The sequence below is a fragment of the Podarcis melisellensis genome (genome assembly GCF_964234715.1).
Source record: "Podarcis melisellensis genome assembly, chromosome: 1".
Classification (NCBI taxonomy): domain Eukaryota; kingdom Metazoa; phylum Chordata; class Lepidosauria; order Squamata; family Lacertidae; genus Podarcis; species Podarcis melisellensis.
The window spans coordinates 67,784,055-67,805,676 of NC_138528.1; the positions used below are offsets into that span (position 1 = coordinate 67,784,055).

General features: G+C 40.3%; 2 protein-coding genes across 3 annotated transcripts in view; one reads left to right on the forward strand and one right to left on the reverse strand.

Moving 5' to 3' along the window:
* The window catches only part of CTR9 (CTR9 homolog, Paf1/RNA polymerase II complex component), a 339,089-nt gene extending 323,250 nt beyond the window's left edge, over positions 1-15,839 (reverse strand). The window contains exon 1 of the mRNA XM_081918244.1: positions 15,833-15,839. The gene's annotated coding sequence lies outside the window, so the exon portion shown is untranslated. The remainder of the gene's footprint in view (positions 1-15,832) is intronic.
* Positions 1-21,622, forward strand: part of SBF2 (SET binding factor 2) — a 214,480-nt gene that overhangs the window by 81,390 nt on the left and 111,468 nt on the right. For both annotated transcript variants that reach the window (XM_081918027.1, XM_081918028.1), the window contains exons 4-6: positions 13,031-13,144; positions 15,623-15,733; positions 18,175-18,280. In XM_081918027.1, the coding sequence (XP_081774153.1) occupies positions 13,031-13,144; positions 15,623-15,733; positions 18,175-18,280 (331 nt within the window). The remainder of the gene's footprint in view (positions 1-13,030; positions 13,145-15,622; positions 15,734-18,174; positions 18,281-21,622) is intronic.

The following is a 21,622-nucleotide window of genomic DNA, read 5'->3' on the forward strand; positions in this document are numbered from 1 at the left end:
TTCAGGGAGGTTTGTGCTAGGTTTTTTTCTTAGGAATTTAGTATGATAATGGCATACATTGTAGTGTGTTCCTAAGGAAGTAACCTGTAAAATTTCAGAAACTTGGATACAGGGGCTAGGGAACTGAGATGAATGAAGAAGAATTTACAAAACTTCAGACTTTTGTTTTGCTATGTTGGCTACAATAGCGACATGAGTGGGATTGTGTTGCTGATCTGACTTCCTAACACTGCACACCGCTGCCAGTTATCAAGAGGGAGAGGGGCAAGGCAGCAGGGAGCTCAAAACAGTATAAGCATAGTGTCAGGATCAAGGGATATGCTTCTGCTGCATCTGCTGCCTTGCCTCCCGCCCTTTTCTCTAACCAGTAACAGCATGTGATGCTGGGACGCAAGGTCAGCATTGCATGCTGCCATGCCATCCCCCATTGGTTGGCAGCAAAAGTCACAGAAACCAAGTGCAAAACAGAATTGATAAAGGTGGCATTGCCTCTTCCTCCTCACTAGCATGAAATACCTACTGATAACATAGTTCATAGGCCATACATAAATACTGTATTTTTAAATTGCTGTGACCTGCCCTGGGACCTTGTGGTGAGGGATGGGTAAGAAGTATGTTGATGATGAGTCTTTATCATCATTATCTCATATTTTTGTACTGCATATTTCAGGCTAAAAACTACACTGAGATGGTAAATTTGAGAAGTGCTTAAGAGGAATTTGTACTTAGAACAGTACCTACTTGGAGGCCAATGTAGTCGCAGAATAATATGATGGTACTGTAAACCCCAGGTAGTGTGGTTGCTGACCTTGAGCCAGATATCCTGGAGAGTGAAGTCAAATGGGCCTTAGAAAGCACTGCAAATAACAAGGCCAGTGGAAGTGATGGTATTCCAGCTGAACTATTTAAAATTTTAAAAGATGATGCTGTTAAGATGCTACACTCAATATGCCAGCAAGTTTGGAAAACTCAGCAGTGGCCAGAGGATTGGAGAAGATCAGTCTACATCCCAATTCCAAAGAAAGGCAGTGCCAAAGAATGCTCCAACTACCGCACAATTGCACTCATTTCACACGCTAGCAAGGTTATGCTTAAAATTCTACAAGGAAGGCTCAAGCAGTATGTGGACCGAGAACTCCCAGAGGTGCAAGCTGGATTTCGAAGGGGCAGAGGAACCAGAGACCAAATTGCAAACATGCGCTGGATTATGGAGAAAGCTAGAGAGTTCCAGAAAGACATCTACTTCTGCTTCATTGAGAATGCAAAAGCCTTTGACTGTGTCGACTACAGCAAACTATGGCAAGTTCTTAAAGAAATGGGAGTGCCTGATCACCTCATCTGTCTCCTGAGAAATCTCTATGTGGGACAAGAAGCTACAGTTAGAACTGGATATGGAACAACTGATTGGTTCAAAATTGGGAAAGGAGTATGACAAGGCTGTATATTGTCTCCCTGCTTATTTAACTTATATGCAGAATTCATCATGCGAAAGGCTGGGCTGGATGAATCCCAAGCCGGAATTAAGATAGCCGGAAGAAATATCAACAACCTCAGATATGCAGATGACACAACCTTGATGGCAGAAAGTGAGGAGGAATTAAAGAACCTTTTAATGAGGGTGAAAGAGGAGAGCGCAAAATATGGTCTGAAGCTCAACATCAAAAAAACGAAGATCATGGCCACTGGTCCCATCACCTTCTGGCAAATAGAAGGGGAAGAAATGGAGGCAGTGAGAGATTGGTGACAGCAGTCACGAAATTAAAAGACGCCTGCTCCTTGGGAGAAAGGCGATGGCAAACCTAGACAGCATCTTAAAAAGCAGAGACATCACCTTGCCAACAAAGGTCCGTATAGTAAAAGGTATGGTTTTCCCAGTAGTGATGTATGGAAGTGAGAGCTGGACCATAAAGAAGGCTGATCGCTGAAGAATGGATGCTTTTGAATTATGGTGCTGGAGGAGACTCTTGAGAGTCCCATGGACTGCAAGAAGATCAAACGTATCCATTCTTAAGGAAATCAGCCCTGAGTGCTCACTGGAAGGACAGATCGTGAAGCTGAGGCTCCAGTACTTTGGCCACCTCATGAGAAGAGAAGACTCCCTGGAAAAGACCCTGATGTTGGGAAAGATGGAGGGCACAAGGAGAAGGGGACGACAGAGGATGAGATGGTTGGATGGTGTTCTTGAAGCTACCAGCATGAGTTTGATCAAACTGCGGGAAGCAGTGGAGGACAGAAGTGCCTGGCGTGCTCTGATCCATGGGGTCACGAAGAGTCGGACACGACTAAACGACTAAACAACTAAACAACAACAACACTGTAATAGTCAGCCTTAGTGAGCAGCCGAGACACTACATGTTGCACTAGCTGCAGTTTACAGGTCAAGGGAAGTCCCACATAGACCACATTGTAGTAATATGGAAGTTACTAGCACATGGACAACAGTGATCAAGTTATAGAAATTAAATATTTAAAATAGTTATTACAATTACTATATTTTGGTTTATTTGGTTTTTTGGGCTTTTAATTAAAAAAGCCTCCTGCTGTCCAAGCTGAAGTGGAATCATAGAATCGTAGAGTTGGAAGGACCCTGAGGATCATCTAGTCCAACCCCCTGCGGTACAGTCCTATATGAGGATCCAATGTGACATTGGTATTATCAGCACCTCCCTCCCCCCCTCTCTCTCTCTGTGTGTGTGTGTGTGAGAGAGAGAGAGATCCAAGGTTTTGTTTTCAGTTCCTTGAATTGTTTGTGTCAATCTAACTAAAGTAATATTGCTCAGCTATGTTCATCTCTTTCAGGTCTGAGTAATTCACAGTTTAATAAGAACTACAACATCTGGAGGTAACCACCTTGGCTCCCCCTGATCTATCTAACTGACATATGGAAGACTTAGGAGGGTGGCTATTCCCATTGTGTTTGGGGTGAATACATGTACCATCAAATCAAATATTTTCCCCCAAAAGTGTTCTTGAACATGGAGTATTGCATTGGTCTTCTTGTGAGAGAGAATGCATTTCTAAACTGGAATCGAAAGATTAACTGGCAATGGACTTCTAGCTTTACACTGTGTGTTCAGAGAATGCATATACTGTTAGTGCTCACAATAAAGTAGTTTGAAAGTCATGTGTTTAATCAGATTATCCCTTTAGGCTGTGACTTCTGATAATGACATGGCCGGTAATACCTCTGTTTGTATATGTGACTAGCTTTGGTTTTCTAGGAATTTATTTGATTGCTTTATCACATTGGAATTGTTAATCACATTCTTACTAAGTATTTTACGTGCTCTAAATGTGCTTAGAAGACTTGTAGTAATTTTTGCAGTCCAAGGCTTTGCAGGAATTTTACATCGTTGTTTAATAAGAAGCCTTTATGAAAAATAGGTCCTTTCTTTCAATTTTTAGACACCGTTGTTGTTTGCAAAAATTAAATAAAATTATATCTTGCTTATCTTCAAATTGAACCCGTTGTTGCTTACAATATCAGCTAGAATCAAATTGCAACAGTAAATTCAAGCTATACCGTTAATAAATACGATTATATAATAGCAAAACAGCAATTAAACCATACGTTGGGTTGGATTATGAGTAGGATTTCCACAAATGAAAGGGCAAATTTCATTTGTGCAGCTGGTGTTCAAAAGGCAAATTCTATGCTAGGAATCATTAGGAACAAGAATAAATATAAAATTGCCAATATCATAATGTTGTCACACAAATCTGTGGTGTGACTGCATGGGATGCTGTGTACAATTCTGGTCTTCTCACCTCAAAAAGGTTATGTGGTCTCAAGCTCATGCTTCTGCATCACTCCTCCAGGAAAGCACAGCTAAAATGATCAAGGGGCTGGAGCAACTTTCCTATGAAGAAAGTTTATGGCATTTGGAAATTTTCAGTTTAGAGAAAAGGGGAGATAAGGGGAGACAGAGAGGGGCATAAAGATAAGCATGGTGTGTAGAAAGTGGATAGCACTTCTCCCTTATAATACTGGAACTTGGGAATAATAACAATAAATACTGTGGGGTCTGGGTTTTGTTTGTAATTATGCTGTGTATTTTTGTGTTTTTAGATTGTAAATCGCTCTGTGATCTTCAGGTGAAGGGCGGTATAGAAATTTAATAACTAATATAATAATAAATAATTTTGGACAAACCAGTAAGTACTTCACACACCACATAGTTAAATTATGGAATATATGGAATATACTCCCACAAGATGTAATGATGGTCACCAACTTGGGTAGTTTTTTTTTTAAAAAAAAATCATAGAATCATAGAATTGCAGAGTTGGAAGTGACCCCAAGGGTTCAACCCCCTGCAATGCAGGAATCTTAGCTAAATCATCCATGACATGACATGGTATCCAACCTTTGCTTGAAAATCTCCAATGGAGTCCACAACCTACTTGGATGTTCTTTCTATATGGCTGAAGACAGTATGATTGTGAATACCAGTTACTGATAATCACAAAGGGAGAGAGCACTGTTGTGCTCATTACCTGCTTGCACATTTCCTATAGACATCTGGTTGGCCACTGTGAAGACAAAATGTTGGCCTCGATGGGCCTTTGGCCAGATCTAGGAGAGTGGTTCTTTACAGTAGGCACTCAGATTGAGCAGAAGCTCCCATTGGAGGAAGTGGGTGGGGGATCAGTTGGATGGTGGATGCTGCAAATTCATTGGCTACATACATGGTATAGGCTAATATGGGATAGCTCTGTGTAGTCAATTTTTAAAAGATGAGCCTATCTGAAAAATAATACTCTTCCCCCAAATATAAAATATTTAGGGAAGGTGATTTTTTTTGTACTAATGGAGAAATTCAGCAGAATCAGCTTGAACAAATGAGAAATGTGTTATGTGGAATTATTGTTAATGTGCCGAAAAAATTAAGTACAGTGGTGCCCCGCAAGACGAATGCCTCGCAAGACGAAAAACCCGCAAGACGAAAGGGTTTTTCGGTTTTTGCGACGCTTCGCTAGACGATTTTCCCTATGGGCTTGCATCGCAAGACGAAAGCCCATAGGGAAATCTCGGGGACCTTTTTTTAAATGCTGGCGGTGGGGAGCAAAGCCTTTTCCCCCCCTCCGGACTTCAGAAGAGGTCCAGGAAGGCTGGCGGGGGCGAAAGGCTTTGCTCCCCACCGCCAGCATTTTAAAAGCGGTCCGGGATAGCAGGGAAGCGCTTCCCGCTATCCCGGACGGCTTTTGAAGGCAGGCAGGGGGGGCAAAGACTTTTGCCCCCCGCCCGCCTTGGGAAGAGGTCCTGGACCTCTTCGGAAGGCGGGCGGGGGGCAAAAGTCTTTGCTCCCCCCTGCCTGCCTTTCCGGAGAAAGCCTCCCCCCGCCGCCCGGCATCGGAACGATGTCCCGAAGCCCGGCGGCGGGGCGGGAAAGCCTCCCCCCGCCGCCCGGCATCGGAACGATGTCCCGAAGCCCGGCGGCGGGGCCGCGAAGCCTGGGCGCGCTGGCAACTCTCCGCAAGGAGTGCTCCCGCTGCTTGCGGAGAGGTCCGCGAAGCCTGTCCTGGACCTCTTCTGAAGGCAGGCGGGGGGCAAAAGTCTTTGTCCCCCCTGCCTGCCTTCCCAGGGGCTTTTAAATCGCCCCGGACAGCGGAGAAGTCCTCCGCTGTCCCGGGCGATTTTAAAATGCCGCCCGCCAGAAGAGGTCGGGGGAAGGCGGTTTCCATAGGAACGCATTAATTGATTTTCAATGCATTCCTATGGAAAACCGTGCATCGCAAGACGAAAAACTCGCAAGACGAAGAGACTTGCGGAACGAATTAATTTCGTCTTGCGAGGCACCACTGTAGGTTTTTTGCAGATGTAGAAAAACATTTTTCCTTCATTTTATCTACAAAACCTTGAATTGAAATAAATTGTTTTGAGATTCCATAATCATAGAATTGTAGAGTTGGAAGTGACCACAAGGATCATCTAGTCCAACCCCTTGCAATACAGGAATCACAACTAAAGAATCCCAGCCTCTGTTTAAAACATTCCAATGAAGGAAAGTCCACCGCCTTCCAAGGTATTCCATTGCACTGTTGAACAGCTCTTACCAACAGAAAGTTTTTTCCTAATGTTTAAGTGAGAATCTCATTTTTTTTTGTAATTTGAATCCATTGATTCGGATTCCAGCCTTTGGAGCTGCAGAAAACAAGCTTGTTTCATCTTCCATATGGCAGCCTTTCATATATTTGAAGATGTCTATCATATCACCTCTCAGTCTTCTCTAAGCTAGACATATCCAGCTCTCTCAACCATTCCTCATAAGGATTGGTTTCCATATGTTTTAATGGCTATACCCCTACAGCTACAGTATTTCAAGTAATCTGCATGGTTTTTCCACCACAGAACATCCCGTTCTATAGAGTATTTTAGAATGCGGAAATATAAGGAGTAACCACAGTTATGTGTTCAGTAGTGTGACACAGAGGGTAATAAACACCAAGATAAATTTATAACTTAAAACAGAGATAAAATAATTTCCTAGCAGCAGGTCAGATATATTGGCTGGAGACTGTTGAAGGCAAGAGGTTATAATTTATCTTAGACATAATTAATAGTACTATTCACCCAGGATGCACAGGAATTGCAAAATACGTTCCCAAATCCCATGCTAAAATGCAATTTGTCTGCCATTCTTTGGTGAAACAGCATCCTTCCTCCCACGTCTCTTTCTTGGTAGTTTCTACAGAAACAAAATTCCTCTAGTAGTTAATGCTTTAAAAAACATTTCTATAATGTTTCATTTTTTCAAAACATAATAAAGAGAGAGAATACACTGGCCCAGTTTGTACATCACATTAAGCCATAATTAAAACAAACTATGGTTTATTGTGAACCCACAGAATGCTGCCAGTGCTCACAGCAGAAAAGTGCTGCAGAAAAAGAAGCCCAAGTTTTGCTTGTCAAAGTGTCTGAAATTGAGCTTGTGGTTTGTTTGGAGAGAAACAAACCATGAACCTGGGTTCAGACAACGTGACAAATTAGACTTCCCCCTCTTTTGTTCATGGTGCAGCAGCAACAGGGGTGGGGAAGGAGCACCACAGAAGCCTTTGAACAGCATGCACAAATGCACTGCTTGTTCACATGAAATCATGTTGTTGTTGTTTAGTCATTTAGTTGTGTCCGACTCTTTGTGACCCCATGGACCAGAGCACGCCAGACACTCCTGTGTTCCACTGCCTCCTGCAGTTTGGTCAAACTCATGTTGGTAGCTTCGAGAACACTGTCCAACCATCTCGTCCTCTGTCGTCCCCTTTTCCTTGTTTCCTCAATCTTTCCCAGCATCAGAGTCTTTTCCAGGGAGTCTTCTTTTCAAGCAATGACAAACCTAGATAGCATCTTAAAAAGCAGAGACATCACCTTGCCGACAAAGGTCCATATATGCAGTTACAGATAGGTAGCCGTGTTGGTCTGCCATAGTCAAAACAAAACAAATTCCTTCCAGTAGCACCTTAAAGACCAACTAAGTTAGTTCTTGGTATGAGCTTTCGTGTGCATGCACACTTCTTCAGATACCATATAGTTAAAGCTATAGGTCCATATAGTTAAAGCTATAGTTTTCCCAGTAGTGTCATATGGAAGTGAGAACTGGACCATAAAGAAGGCTGATCGCCGAAGAATTGATGCTTTTGAATTCTGGTGCTGGAGGAGACTCTTGAGAGTCCCATGGACTGCAAGAAGATCAAACCTATCCATTCTTAAGGAAATCAACCCTGATTGCTCACTGGAAGGACAGATCATGAAGCTGAGGCTCCAATACTTTGGCCACCTCATGAGAAGAGAAATCATAGCTTGTTTAAAATTATGATGCAATGTGCTATGTGAACAAGCCCATTCTGATTTAGTGAGATTGTATTATCACTGGTCTTGGACATTTTCAGAGCACATTTTCCAGAAATTAAAGGGGGAATTTGTTTTAAGTTGTAATGTTTTGTACCTTTGTGGATAATGCTGATTGTATAAATAGTTTGTGCATTGTCATTTCTTCCTACTTGTAATTAAGCATGATCCTGTAAATAGCATATCAGAGATATGAAGAAATTAGTTGGCAGAGAAAAGGGAGTGTACAATCACTGGAAATTCAGAACGTTGTCTACAGTTTATTGTGTCACTTAGTGAAACAATGCCAGGAATGTTGGAAATGAAAGAACATGTATCATTCTTTGGCTTTGATTGTGGCTAGTATAAACTTTGTGCAATGTTTGCTTTAATTACCATATATGGGCTTTTGTAATTGGTTCTACAAAGTGCTTACTAATAGCTTTTTGAAGTGCAGCCATCTCCTCTGCTTAGCATTTTGTAAGGTAATGAGATCTGTCTATGCAGTTGGCTCATTTCTTTGTGAAGGAATAAATCTGGGTAAATCTCACTTTTCCCACAGCAAGAGAATTCTGTGATAGAAATTTTGCATGGGTAAGCATGGTTGAAATGCTGGAATTAGGGAATGCTTACACTCTTTTCAATGTGAATTGAAAAGTTTAGGCTTCCTCTAGCTAGATTTCTTGCAATTGTCCTTTTATGCAAAAATATGTAACTAATTGCATTTTAAAAAGCCATTTATAATACCTTATCTTTAGTGATGACATCTTGCCCCATAGTCATATAATATTTGTCAAATTGCTTCTGATTTTGTTGCTGAGCACGTGGTTTGTTCTGTTGCTCAGACTTCAAGAAATGCCATGCAGAAGCGGAACAGCATGTAACCAGACTAATACAAATCCACACAGATAAACATACTTTCAATAAACGTACATTTTCTGAACATATTATGATGTATTATATCTACACATAATTTTACATGTGCAACAGTAAGACGTGCAGATGTTAACTTTATAGGCTCCATATGCAATGTCTGCAAAGAAATACATTGCTTTGTTAGAAAACTACATAACAGTGTCAGGTGATAAGACTTGTGTTTAATTACAGGTTTTTAACCAACTCCATTTAATGAAAAATACGGATCTTTTCTCTCAGATTTGGACCTAGCTACTTGAAACTATGCCTTCAGGATCTAGCTTGATTCCCTTTTCTAAAAATATCGGAAACATTATGGACATAAAAGCCTTTTCTCTTCCCATTTTTAAATATTTATTGGAATATATAAATATGCCACCTTTCATTTGAAATTGCAAGGTGGTGTACAGTAAATCTCTCTCTCTCTCCTTCTCCCTCCCTCCCTCCCTCTCTCTCTCTCTCTCTCTCTCTCTCTCTCTCTCTCTCTCTCTATTATAATACAAAATAAAAGCATCAGCCATTAAGCCAGGGCAGAGTTAAATTAATACAACTAACTTGTAACAGAGACCTGAGAAAATAAATGTGTTTTTAAAGGAAGTACAGTGGTACCTCAGGTTACATACGCTTCAGGTTACATACACTTCAGGTTACAGACTCTGCTAACCCAGAAATAGTACGAACTTTGCTTCAGGATGAGAACAGAAATCTTGCTCTGGCGGCACGGCAGCAGCGGGAGGCCCCATTAGCTAAAGTGATGCTTCAGGTTAAGAACAGTTTCAGGTTAAGAACGGACCTCTGGAACGAATTAAGTACTTAACCCGAGGTACCACTGTACCAGAATGGCATCAGAGTTAGCATTTGCTTTAGTTTAGATGGGAGGTAATTCTACAGAGAGGGTGCCACGAATAAAAACATCTGAAAGGGTCCTTTATCCATGAAAGCTGAATCTCTACAGGCAGAAGGCATTGTTCATTGGGCAGGGCTTGTTTTCCATGGGATTGTTTCCTAATTTACAGTTAAACTGCAGTTCAGATTACATTATCTGCTCTCTGACAAAGATAAAATAATATGTCCTCCATATCTTCCCATTCAAATCCAAAATATACTTTTGACAGAGAAGAGATTCCTGTTGAACCATACAAGAGTTTTCATTCAAATGCTGTATAGGTCATGCAGCTCTTCTTATTCACACTGTCTGTTATAAGTTGTTTGTAGGAAAATTACGGTATTTTTCATTTCTGCTGGTAGTGAAACAAAGGTTCACTGATTTTGTTGTGTCACACAGATGTTTGTCACTCTTACTCTTGGAATCAAGATGGGAAACGATGCAGCGCGTGGAAGATTAGTGTACGGTTCCTTCAGATCTGTTTGTTTTACCTTCAAATAGCATGGTTTTTGTAGGAGCACCCAGCTGAAAGAAATGACTAAGTTAAGCAGAATTTAAAAGTCTTCCAAGCCACTCCTATGTGTCATGGGTCATCCCTATATGAAGGAAGCCTGGAAGTACTAGCTGTAAGAATCTCCAGTGCCACCTACTGGTATTTCACCAAAGGAACTCAAGTAGAACCCAGTGTGATCTCAGTCCTAACTTGCAGTGCCAGAGAATCTTATCAAAATTCACCTTTGTAGTCATGTGGACTGTTTTTCATAATTTGATTTAGTAAAAGAAAACAATGTATTTCAGTGTGTATCTGAAGAAGTATGCATGCACACAAAAGCTCACACCATGAACAAACTTAGTTGGTCTCTAAGATGCTACTGGACATTTTTTTTATTTTTAAAAATATGTTTCTACTGCCTTAGACCAACACAGCTACCTACTTGAATGTATTAGGTGATTGTTAGGGTGTTGTTTGTTTTTTTCCCTTTAAGTGAAACAGTAATCTCCAACTGTTTCCACTATCTATTTTTACTAGTTATAAAATTGCTTTCCATAAAAAGAAGTAACTTAGCAAACAATGAGAATGACTGGAATTAAGTCAGATTTTACTTCAGCAGTATAAATAATAATTGTGGTTCTGTTAGCTATTTCTAGCTCTTTTTTCTTTTTCTCCTAATGTAGTATAAAGCTGATCTCCATACTAATTATAGTTAAGTCTGCTTGTAAGAATCAATTCATCTTACCTATTTGATGTATCGAATCTGAATAAGGTTTTGAGACTGGGTAATATAAATGTTCTGAGAGGATTTACTGTGGGCATATCCATTGCTGTAAACACTGCTAGACAGCATTGTGCAGTGTTTGCTCTTAAATTATTTTAAAATGTATTGGTGGTTCCCACAGCAAGATGTTTATCCAATTTTAGAAAGTATTTTTCACTGATAATAGCTGACAGTCCTGTAGCACAGCGTAGTACAAGTGAAAAGGATATTAGTCACTGCGATACCAAATACAGTTCAGGGCAACAAGACTTAATAAGCTTTGTTTAGCTTGTATTCAGAAGTTTCTGTTTGATCCTCTACTTTCCCCCAGGAAAACCTGCAGTTTAGCACTGAATCAGAATCAGGTTTTCCACAGATTTCCATTTGTTCTGATTTAACAGAACAAGTTTTCCAGGGGGAAATGGAGGGGCAAAGGCAAATCCAGTCAGACCCATGCCTAGAAAGCATGGGACAAGCAAAAAACCAGTCAGACCCGTCCTTTCTAGGTACAGGAGAAGCGGAAGTGTAGGTGAGCTCTGTGTCTTGTTCACTACTGAGAAGCAACCTATGTAAAGCTACTAGATTCAAGTCGGTCAGTTCATTCATAGGCCTTACCAGTATGTTAAGGATAATGATGGTTGACTTTACAAAAGATGATATACTTTTGTACAAGAAGAGGTACAAAATAGGTAAGGTGATGCCAACATATTAGCTAACATATTAGTAAAAGAGAATAAGCAAACCGAGGTACACAAAACAGGGTTTGGCCTGACATTCAATGTAACTTTAACAACTTGTACATTCTTCCATAACTTTATGGTCCAATAAAAAGGATAAACATGTATACATTTACTCTGACACAAAAGTGAGCTGTCCTTGCTATAAGGTTCCTTTAAACATGTTTGGTTGTTTTTATTTTTCATGCCATACAGTTTGAAAAGAAAATCCTTGTCTCTCATATAGATGTAGAGATATGGCCTGCTGTGATCATTCAAGGGCCTGAAAATGTAATGTTTTCAAATTTAAAAATCCTATTTGTACTCAAATTGGTTTTTTTAATTAAAAAATGAAGTTGAAACACTTAATTTAGCTAATACAGGCAGCAACCCAACAACAATTAAAATTCAAAGAAAACATCACAGAAACAGCAAATGTGTATGCCAGTGACATTCATTATTCAGCTTAATTATTCATGGACAGCTCCAGTCAACAGGCAGCAGAGCATTGTAAACAGTGAAGTAGAAGGAACAAAACCTTCCTTTTCATTTGTACTATTTTGCTATAGCCCAGTAGTTCAATCTGCCCTTTAGCTTGGATAGTAGGTCCCAGTGTCTTCTCCTGGTAGGATAGCTACAGTAAGAAACAAGTTGATGTGTATTTGAATTCTCCTGAGAATGGTTGCCACTCCTAGGCTACAAACAGGTACTACTGGCATATCCAGTGCAAGCCAAAGCATGTTTTGCTGCTGTCACAGTGCTGGAAATAATGATTTTGAATGAAAATTGCAGTACTAGAACCTTTTGAGACAGTCAACAAAACTGGAACTCAGGTCTCATGTTTTGAAATACCAATCTCTCTTTACCACCTACCTGCAGCTTTTGGGGCCTGCCCAGTCCTCTTGTCTAGGAAGCAACAGCTGATTGGGGTAGTGATTAGTGAGAGACCAATCCAACAAATCCCAGTGGGCCATTGAGGTGTGATTCTCTGCTGCCCTCGGCATTCTGTCTACTGAATGGCATGATGTAGGATGAAATTTATGGGTAGGATTAGAAATGTCATAAGATCACACATAGAGCTACATGAGTTCACACTTTTATTGAAAACTGCTATGTTGAGATAGCTTCAAAGAGGAGCTTTTGACTAACTTGTAGGAAGCAGAGTTGCTTTTGCTTTCAACGTAGAAGTTTCCCCATTGTGTTTTATGCAAAAACTGTGCTTAGCTATTTTATTTGCTTGTTGCAGTAAGTCATATTGAGAACCATGAGGTACAAATTGCATGGTAGTTCTTTTAAAGTTCTAATGTTTTCATAAAAGCTATATTTTATTTTAAATTCTAGGACATATTTGGGTTTTATTTTTAAAAATACTATTTTTTCATAAAGGTGATCACCATCTTATTTGTTGACTGAAGTATGTCTGTTTTCAAAGGGATCAAGAGAAACAGAAGGAGAGGAGGAGACAGGTTTGATCCAGCCTGCAGAAGTATTTGCTCCCAAAAGCCTGGTGTTGGTGTCCAGATTAGATTATCCAGAAATTTTCAGGGTAAGGAACCTGTCATTTATAATGTGACATGGTACAAATTTGTTGGATATTTGATAAGTAACAGTGGCAAGTATTCTTGAACTGAAAGATTATCTCATAACACTGTTATGAGAATTTAGACAGCACAAGGAGAAATAGCCTGCATTTTATACAAATCACATTTCACTGGTACATCAATGCTATGCACTTTTTATTCACAGAAGCATTATATTCAGAAGCACATATATACCAAATAAATATTTAGTTATCCCAGCCTAATGTCAGGGCTAAGCCATAGGCAACTGTCAGAGTTGCACTGGTGAATTGGAACCAAGGGACTAAAGGAGGAGTTGAAGCCAAAGAACACATCAAAACCAGAAAGAACATCTTGCTCAGGCAAGGTCCCATCCCACAAAAGGAAGCCTTTATAGCCCTCCTGTCCAAGATGATAATCCAAGCTGCAGTTCTGACAGCTCACCACAGGCAGCTGCCGCAAACTGGTTCTAGCCCTGGAATCTCCTAGCTACTCATATAGAACTAAAAATGTAAACTTCAGAGCAATTAGTTTGGTCAGAGTAATTGAGTTGATTCACTTACATAGCTTAATGTTGGTTCTGATGCAACAGCTGATTCAGTAAACAAGCAACTGGTTAGGTAACAAAGTGAGGAAAATATTTCAGCCTCACTCAAAACTCTTTGCATTCCAAATGAAATGGTTACATGTTTGGCACAAGACTAATAAAAAATGTTTTTGTTTAAAATTTGCAGTACAGGACTGTATTTTTGATTATGCCCAATATGTTATTACTTACACACGAATTTGAGACTGAGCTTCTAGATGACTCAAGCTATGGAGCTTCTTAATTGCAGTCCTTAGGTTTAGTATGGAAAGCCTCAGCAGGAGCTGGCCTTGCAGCCTGCAACTTTTATTTCTGATTTTTATTTTATTTTATATCATATGCGGTACACAAACAGCAACTTCTTTAAAAAGGCTTCCTTATACTTATGTCACTCAAAAATTAGTTCTTTCCCCCTCATTCATTCAACTTCTTCCTCCTGAAGGAACCCAGGGTGGCGAGCACATCCATAATAAAACTCAGCCACTGATCTTAGGGGTGCCAGGAACAGTTTCCTTCAGCCATCAAACAGGGATGTTTTCAAATTCCTCCTGCAAGTCAGTAATGAGGGTGACAGGAGGGCCACAAATGGGGAACTGCTACTGAAACAACCCTGTCATGGGTCAGAGCAGCTCCCAGTGACAGCTGTACCAACAAGGCTCACTTGCCAACCATACAGTCTGAGTTGGCTCGTATTATGAATGATCCTGTTTTAGGTACTTGGGTCTCAAGCTGTGAAGGGCTTTAGATGCTAGCACTAATGTCTTGAATTAGGTCTGGTACTGGCAACCTGGGCAGTGTTTTCAGAACCAGTGACATATGGTCCTATCAGGCCACCCCACTTACTGGCCTAGCAGCCACATTCTTCAATAGCTACAGCTTCCAGACCTCCTTCAAGGCTAACCCTACGTATTATAGTATCCCAAATCGGAGGTCACTAAAGCATGGACAACTGAGCAAAACTATCACTGTCCAGGAATGGTCATAGACGGCAAACCATCATAAGCTGGGCATAAGTTCTGCTAGCCACAGAAGCCACTTGAGACTCTAGTAACAAGTTGGAATCCAGGGGTATTCCCAGACTGTGATCCTGTTCCTTCACAGGGAAGTGCTTCTGAACAGAACAGATCATACACCTAATTCCCAGAAACAGGAACCACCCCCCACAACACTTCCATCTTAGCAGGATTTAAGCTGAGTTTATTGGACTCTATCCAGTCCATCACTACCTCTAGACACTTGTCCAACATCTTCACAGCCTTTCCTGATTTCAGTGGAATGCAGAAAGCTGCGTTCATCAGCATGCTACTGAAACTGTGCTCTAACACCCAGACGTGAGCTCCCAACTCTTTAATATAGATGCTCAATAGAAAAAGGAAACAGAATTGACTCTTGTGGGGCAGCCCTATGGGACCCAGCCCAAGAGCCGTGGTGCTAAGCACCAATCTCCTAGAACTGTCTGGTAGCAACCCTGCAGGTAAGAGCAGAACTAATGTAACACATTACCACCAACTCCCATCTCCTTGAGTTGCTTCAGAAGAACACCATGGTCAATTGCATCAAAAGCTGCTGACAGGTAGAGGCAAAACAAAATTCTCTTTTCTCTCTGCTCATAAAGATCAGTCATGGTTACCAAGATGGTTTCAGTTCTAAAACCAGGCCTGAAACTACTACTACGGAAACATACTACTGATAAAGCTATATAGTTCTAACTCAAAAGCTTTAGATTTTAGCATTGCACTTTAATTAAGCAAAATATTTTTTTCATGTATAAATATTCCAAAATTGCATTCCTTATACTACAGATGTATATTTTCCAATAATTATTAGTATTATCTTTTCCCCAGGTTGCAATGTAATATGTTTTTATTTCATGTTTTAGGCTTGCCTTGGCTTGGTCTATACTGTGTATGTGGACAACCTGCATGTTTCACTGGAGAGTATCATTGCAAATCTCTGTTCGTGCTTTGTCCCTGCTGCTGGAGGGTCACAGGTAAATAGGAAAAAAGGGTATTTATTCAGCTAATTTGATTTATGAAGAAAGCAAAAAATAAATTCTTTAAATATTTTGATTTAATAGAGGACCATAGTTCAGTTGAGTATGTCCCAGTGGTCCGTCTTCTAAAGAGAGCGAGAATTCCATTCCACCATAAGGTCAAAGGGTTAATTCTGTCATTTCAAATGCATGTTTCACGGCATAGTATGAATTCAGAAACATTGCTGTAGAATTCAACCTTTTTTATTACCAGTGCTTCAAAATATTCTATGTTTTTTCTTGGTTTGCATGAGATACTGGGGAGCAGAGTTTTTCTGTTCTCTGAACTTGATTTTATTGAGTCAGTCCTGGTGTAGTTCATTGTTTCAGTGGACCTACCACATAGTCTTCAATGATAATGCAGATTTCAATGAAATACAATGATGATGAAATTAGGTTTTAAGAAAACCATGCTCTATTGCATACTAATAATTTGTGCCTTATGATGAAAAATAGCTGCACAGAATTCACATGTAAGTATGGGTGATTTTGTCATGACAAGGGTAATCCAGTTGCTATAGCAAATTTCAGAAGTGGGGTGTGATGGTGAATACCATCAGCAAGAGCCTTTTCCTTCCCATTTCCCTACTGCCAACATACTCTGCTGATAGTACCCTGGATCTGGGGAAGAGGGGGAGGCACTGAAATGTCCTTGTCATACTTGGTAGACTGTACTGAAGTAGTGTGAGTAGTGTGTTACCTAGAAAAGAAGCCAGAATTTCTTCTTCCCATTTCCTCATTAGTTAGCTTCATTCCCAACTCCTGCTTGTACATTACTGTAGTTTATATGCTCATTGAAGGTAGTGCTGACATAATGACTATTTGACCAATCTACTATATACCATATATACATTTTTTTCTTAACCCCCATGCTTCGGTCCTTGCGCAACACCCTCTCTTTAGAGCACATGCTTTGCAGTCTTGGCATTCTTAGCCTAAAGGAGGATCAGGTAGCAGGTGATGGGAGAGCTGCTGCCACTGAGAGTAGATGGACTCTCAGTCAAACCCAGTATTTGGCACCTTTCCAAGTAGTACCCAGTGAAGTAATTGTGCTTGCAGAATGACTTCCACTTGCACAGTGGAACTTGCCCTCCTTCTCCTCCCAAATCTTGGGGGAACCCTCTGGTGTATCTGGTGCATCTGTGCAAGGGGTTCCTAGGGTAAGGAGAGGGATGGGAAGTTGTGTTAGCAGAAGTCATTCTGCAAACGGAATTACTGTGTTGGATGCAATGCTTTATGCTTTTTCTCAGGCAACTTATCCTGAATCTCTGTATACTTCTGTCCCTCTTGCCTCCACTTGACTTGACAGAGACATTTTCCACACTCCTTCCATTTGTTTAGTTGCTTCCTTTCCAATTCTCAGTAGATTGCCTGGCTAGGATGAACAGGGATCTTTCATTCTTTTTCATGCTTTATGGATATGGAAATAGACTTACAATCAAGATTACGAGAAAATGGACTTACAGTGGTACCTCGGGTTACATACGCTTCAGGTTACATACGCTTCAGGTTACAGACTCTGCTAACCCAGAAATAGTGCTTCAGGTTAAGAACTTTGCTTCAGGATGAGAACAGAAATCGTGCTCCGGCAGCGCGGCAGCAGCAGGAGGCCCCATTAGCTAAAGTGGTGCTTCAGGTTAAGAACAGATTCAGGTTAAGAACGGACCTTCGGAATGAATTAAGTACTTAACCTGAGGTGCCACTGTACAGACAAAGCAGCCAATTCTTGGGTGCCTTTTTGCTTTCAGTGTGGCTTGTTAGTCTTTTTCTTTTAAAAAAAACCAGACTTGCAGGAGCCTGATACGATAGTGCCACATGAGTGTATGTGTTAACCCTCCACAGTCCCAAAACAATCCTCCCTTGAGCTGCTGTTTTCCTCAGTAGAGGGAAACTGATGTTGACAACAATGACAATGATTTTCATTGGGGTTATGGCTCAGGGAGAAAGGGTTAATTCCCTCACCCACACTCTGTGGTCCTGATCTTGACTAGCCCTTCCCCACAGCTGTTGCTGTCACCCCAAAGTCCATGGGGTCCATTATCTTCTTGGAGAAGATAAGCCCTGGTAAAAGACTCATAATACTGCAAAGCCCAGGGAGAAGTGAGATATCTCCCCACCCCATCAGTGTTCTCTGTGATTCACAGAACACTCGGTTAGTGATTGATGGCGAGAGAGGGACAAGTGCTTGCTCACTGTGCTCAGAGCAGTTTCTAGAACTATATTGGCAACATGACAACCGTGTTTGGGGGCCCAAAATTGTAGGATATTCAATAGTATACAATTGTAAACACATAAACAACAGTTTGACTTAATTAATACACATCTGATGACAATGGTGCAAAAACAACTCAGCTCATATTGCATAAGCAATAATAGTGTATTAACATATATTTCTATAGAAGCTGTTTTCCTTGGGAGCAGGAGACAGGCAACTGATACAAACTCCTTTACATGATAGTCTTCCTGTCACAGGGACCAGTGTGGCTCTTCTGTTTCAACAATTAGGTAGGTCTGTTTTGGGGTTATTATTATTTTTATATTTATATTTTGCCATTGTTTCTAAACTGACTGCACATATGCAATAGCAACTTTTGCTGGTTTTGAGTTTCAAAACTCAAGATGTTGCTTTTTCTTTATTTTGGAACATAGTTGTACATGTCCTAATGATCTGAATGTAACCTGGGTTTCTTGCAGCTGTATCCAGTTTGATTAGTACTTTACTGCTGTATTTCTCTGCATGCATGCACACACTTGAGACAAATGAGTCTGAAGCTAGTACAAATCACAATGACTTGAGGAATTTATCACACTTTGTAGATGTGTTTCTGTCATACCATAATATTATTATAGCTCTAAATTGTGATATTTCTTTCTGTACTTTTTTCTTCTTCAGCTGCTTGTTTCTTTGCTGTGCAACCTTAATATTTATTTTGGTTTTAAAATATCTCTTTGTAGCTGAGAAATTAAACCAAGTATTAAACATTTTTTTCAGTTTAATTCCTAATGGTGAACATATTGCAATAAACAGGGACAAATTAGAAATGCAGCACACAGGGAGGGTGAAATATGCACACGGTACCAACTTTTCAATGGAAGCAAATCTGTAAATCCTGGTTTTGGAAGAGAAGATACATAACAGCTCCTTTGTGCAAAGAAAGATACAGTAATTGGATGACAGCTTGTTGAGAAATGAAGCTAAATATTTTTTCTACTTGCATGGGGCATATATACTGTGCAGTGAGTCAGCTTTTACCCCTTTCTAAGATATACTGCCATCTACTGGATGAAAGTTGAGGTATAGTGTTGCCTTGAGTGGCAGGAAAATTATATTTCTAGGTTCATAGTGACACTGGACCTGGAGGGTACATGTGCTTTCCTTGTGGTTTTGCTCTGTTCCTCAAACAACAGAAGTATAGCTGTGATGTGTGATGTGCCTTCAAGTAGAGCTCCCTGCAGAGTACCAAGAAAGAAGCACTCTGTGGGCACATTTTTCTCTGTCATATCTCATTGGAAAGTCATGTGGCAGTTGTAATAGCACTCAGCAGTTAACTCCCCCCAAACCCTCAAGCTCTTGCTGAAAAAATAATCCTTATGGTGCGTGCACCTGAAAGCCTTCTTTACTCAGTTGGATGTTTCAGTGCAAATCTAGAAACAGTTACAAGGGGTGAGTGAATGTTTACACTAAACAGTACATAGGAAGCTGCCTTATAACAAGTCAGACTGTTTCCTCCTCTACCTCAGTATTGTTGGCATCCTCTCCAGGGTTTCATACAGGAGACTGCCCAGTCCTGCCAACAGACACCAGGGATTGAAACAGGGACAAGTGTATAATCTGCTACAGAGTTACAGTCCCTTTTGCTACTTTTGCTGATGACAGTTTCATTGGTCTGCTGTGTAGTAAATTAACAGAAAAATATGTGTTTAGTACAGAAGCTGTGAGGTTTCTGGTGAGGTTTTTTTTTTACTCCCAGGGTAAAAAAAACAACAAACAACTCCTACAGCCATGCATGTTCTTGGAGTCATGGCAGAACAGCATGTTCCATGATATAACTTTTTATAGTGCAAAGCAGCTGTGGGTGACTTTAGATTGAGCAGAAGTCTGGCATTTCCAGCTGTTTGTCTACTCAGCCCCCCCTTCCATTGCTCTTTTCCCTAAGGAGTAAAAAATATAGATCTAAATATATTTACTCCTAGGGGTGAAAAAGCAGCATGATCTTAAGCAAACAAATGTTGGCAAAGAAACAGTTAAAATTCCCCTTTCTACCTTCACTAGCCCACTTGCCCACTGCTGAATCTGAATCCACCAGCAGCTGCTTTATAGTATAAAAGAAAGCCCTTGGACTGGTAGACCAACCACAGAGCTTATACTTATTGTTCTCGGTCTAAGGTAAAAAGCCAAAATGAAACAGGTATTACAGAGTGTTTTGTTCACTTGTACAAAAATGTGCTGAGTAACAAGTTTGGGACATTCACTAACTCATTTATGAGTAATTTACTATAGTTTCATTGTAGTTTTTGAGCCACTTACACAGGAACCAGAACATTGGCACAAACATACTTTTTTCCCCTTGAGAAAATTCTATGGTAAGAATATATCCACATCTGTTGAAGACTGAAGAAGTTTATTGTGATGGCGAAGAAGTTAGCATATTAGCTTTTCCTTGGTCAGTGAAAACATAAATTTTAGTGTCCACTAATTTTAAGCAGACCATTTGCAACAAAAACTAAATTTAGGAAAGATGTTTAGCTTACTCTGTCATAGCCTACTCGTGGTTCTGCTTCTGTTACAGATTGCTTTCAAATGTTAAAATAAGCCTTATGCGGGAATGAAAGACTGGAAAATTTTGAAACAAGTTTCTCAGACAGCATGAATGCACCCCAAGCCACAGAAAATTCATGTAAGTGGTTGGAGTTGGAAAACTAGCTACCCTCAGGTCACAATACTGACAAAGCAAATTGTAGAGTATCGTTATCTAAAGCCATGCTGTGGAATGTTTGGAAAGACTTTTGGCTTAGACTCTCTTTTGCATAATTCATCATCATTGATTTTCAATGAATGCAAATGAATTATTGTTGCCTAGCACTGGCATTTTTCTGGAACTCTCCCAACAAATTTCATAGTTTTGGAGGTAGAGGACAAAGGCAATTGAGTATTTATAGGGAGCACCTTTGGTAATCTAGGAGAGGTACTGGACATATTGCTGAATTGGCTTAGAAGCCTATTGAATATTATGCGTATGTAAGAAACCTGGCTTTTCAGCTGAGGAAGAACAACATTTGGGTGGTTTTTATTTTACTTACAATCAGTGCTATTTTTCTAGAAAAAGAGGTGCCAGAAGTCACCATGTACGCCTCCTTTGTTCTCTTAGAATGTCAGTGGCGCTCACCTGAGAGGTACCGGAACTGAGTTCCGGTGAGTTCATACTGGAAAAAAGCCCTGCTTACAATTTTATATGATGTTGACATGGGAAGCTAAACAATGCAGTGAATCCCTGGCTTTTGTTAGGAGTTAAGTGAAACAAGGGTTTACACCTCAACAAGCCTCTAGATTGTGATAAAGTGTGACTAGTGTGTACACTTAACATTTTCCATCCATTGCTCTCCTGCTTTCGTGCCAACTTTATTTTCACTTTGAATTGCTCTATGTCAAGTTGTCTGTATGGATTCTTAATTACAGTGTTACATTATTTGTGCTTTCCCCTCTCCTTGGAACCAAACAAGTCAACACAGATAATAAAAATGCAAATAGAGCTGAGCAAAAATGTTTATGTATGGGAAGCGGGGGTTTTGTTGTTAAAATCTTCATCAGTGTCAGAAGGGTCCCACATTTCCATAATTTGGGGGTAG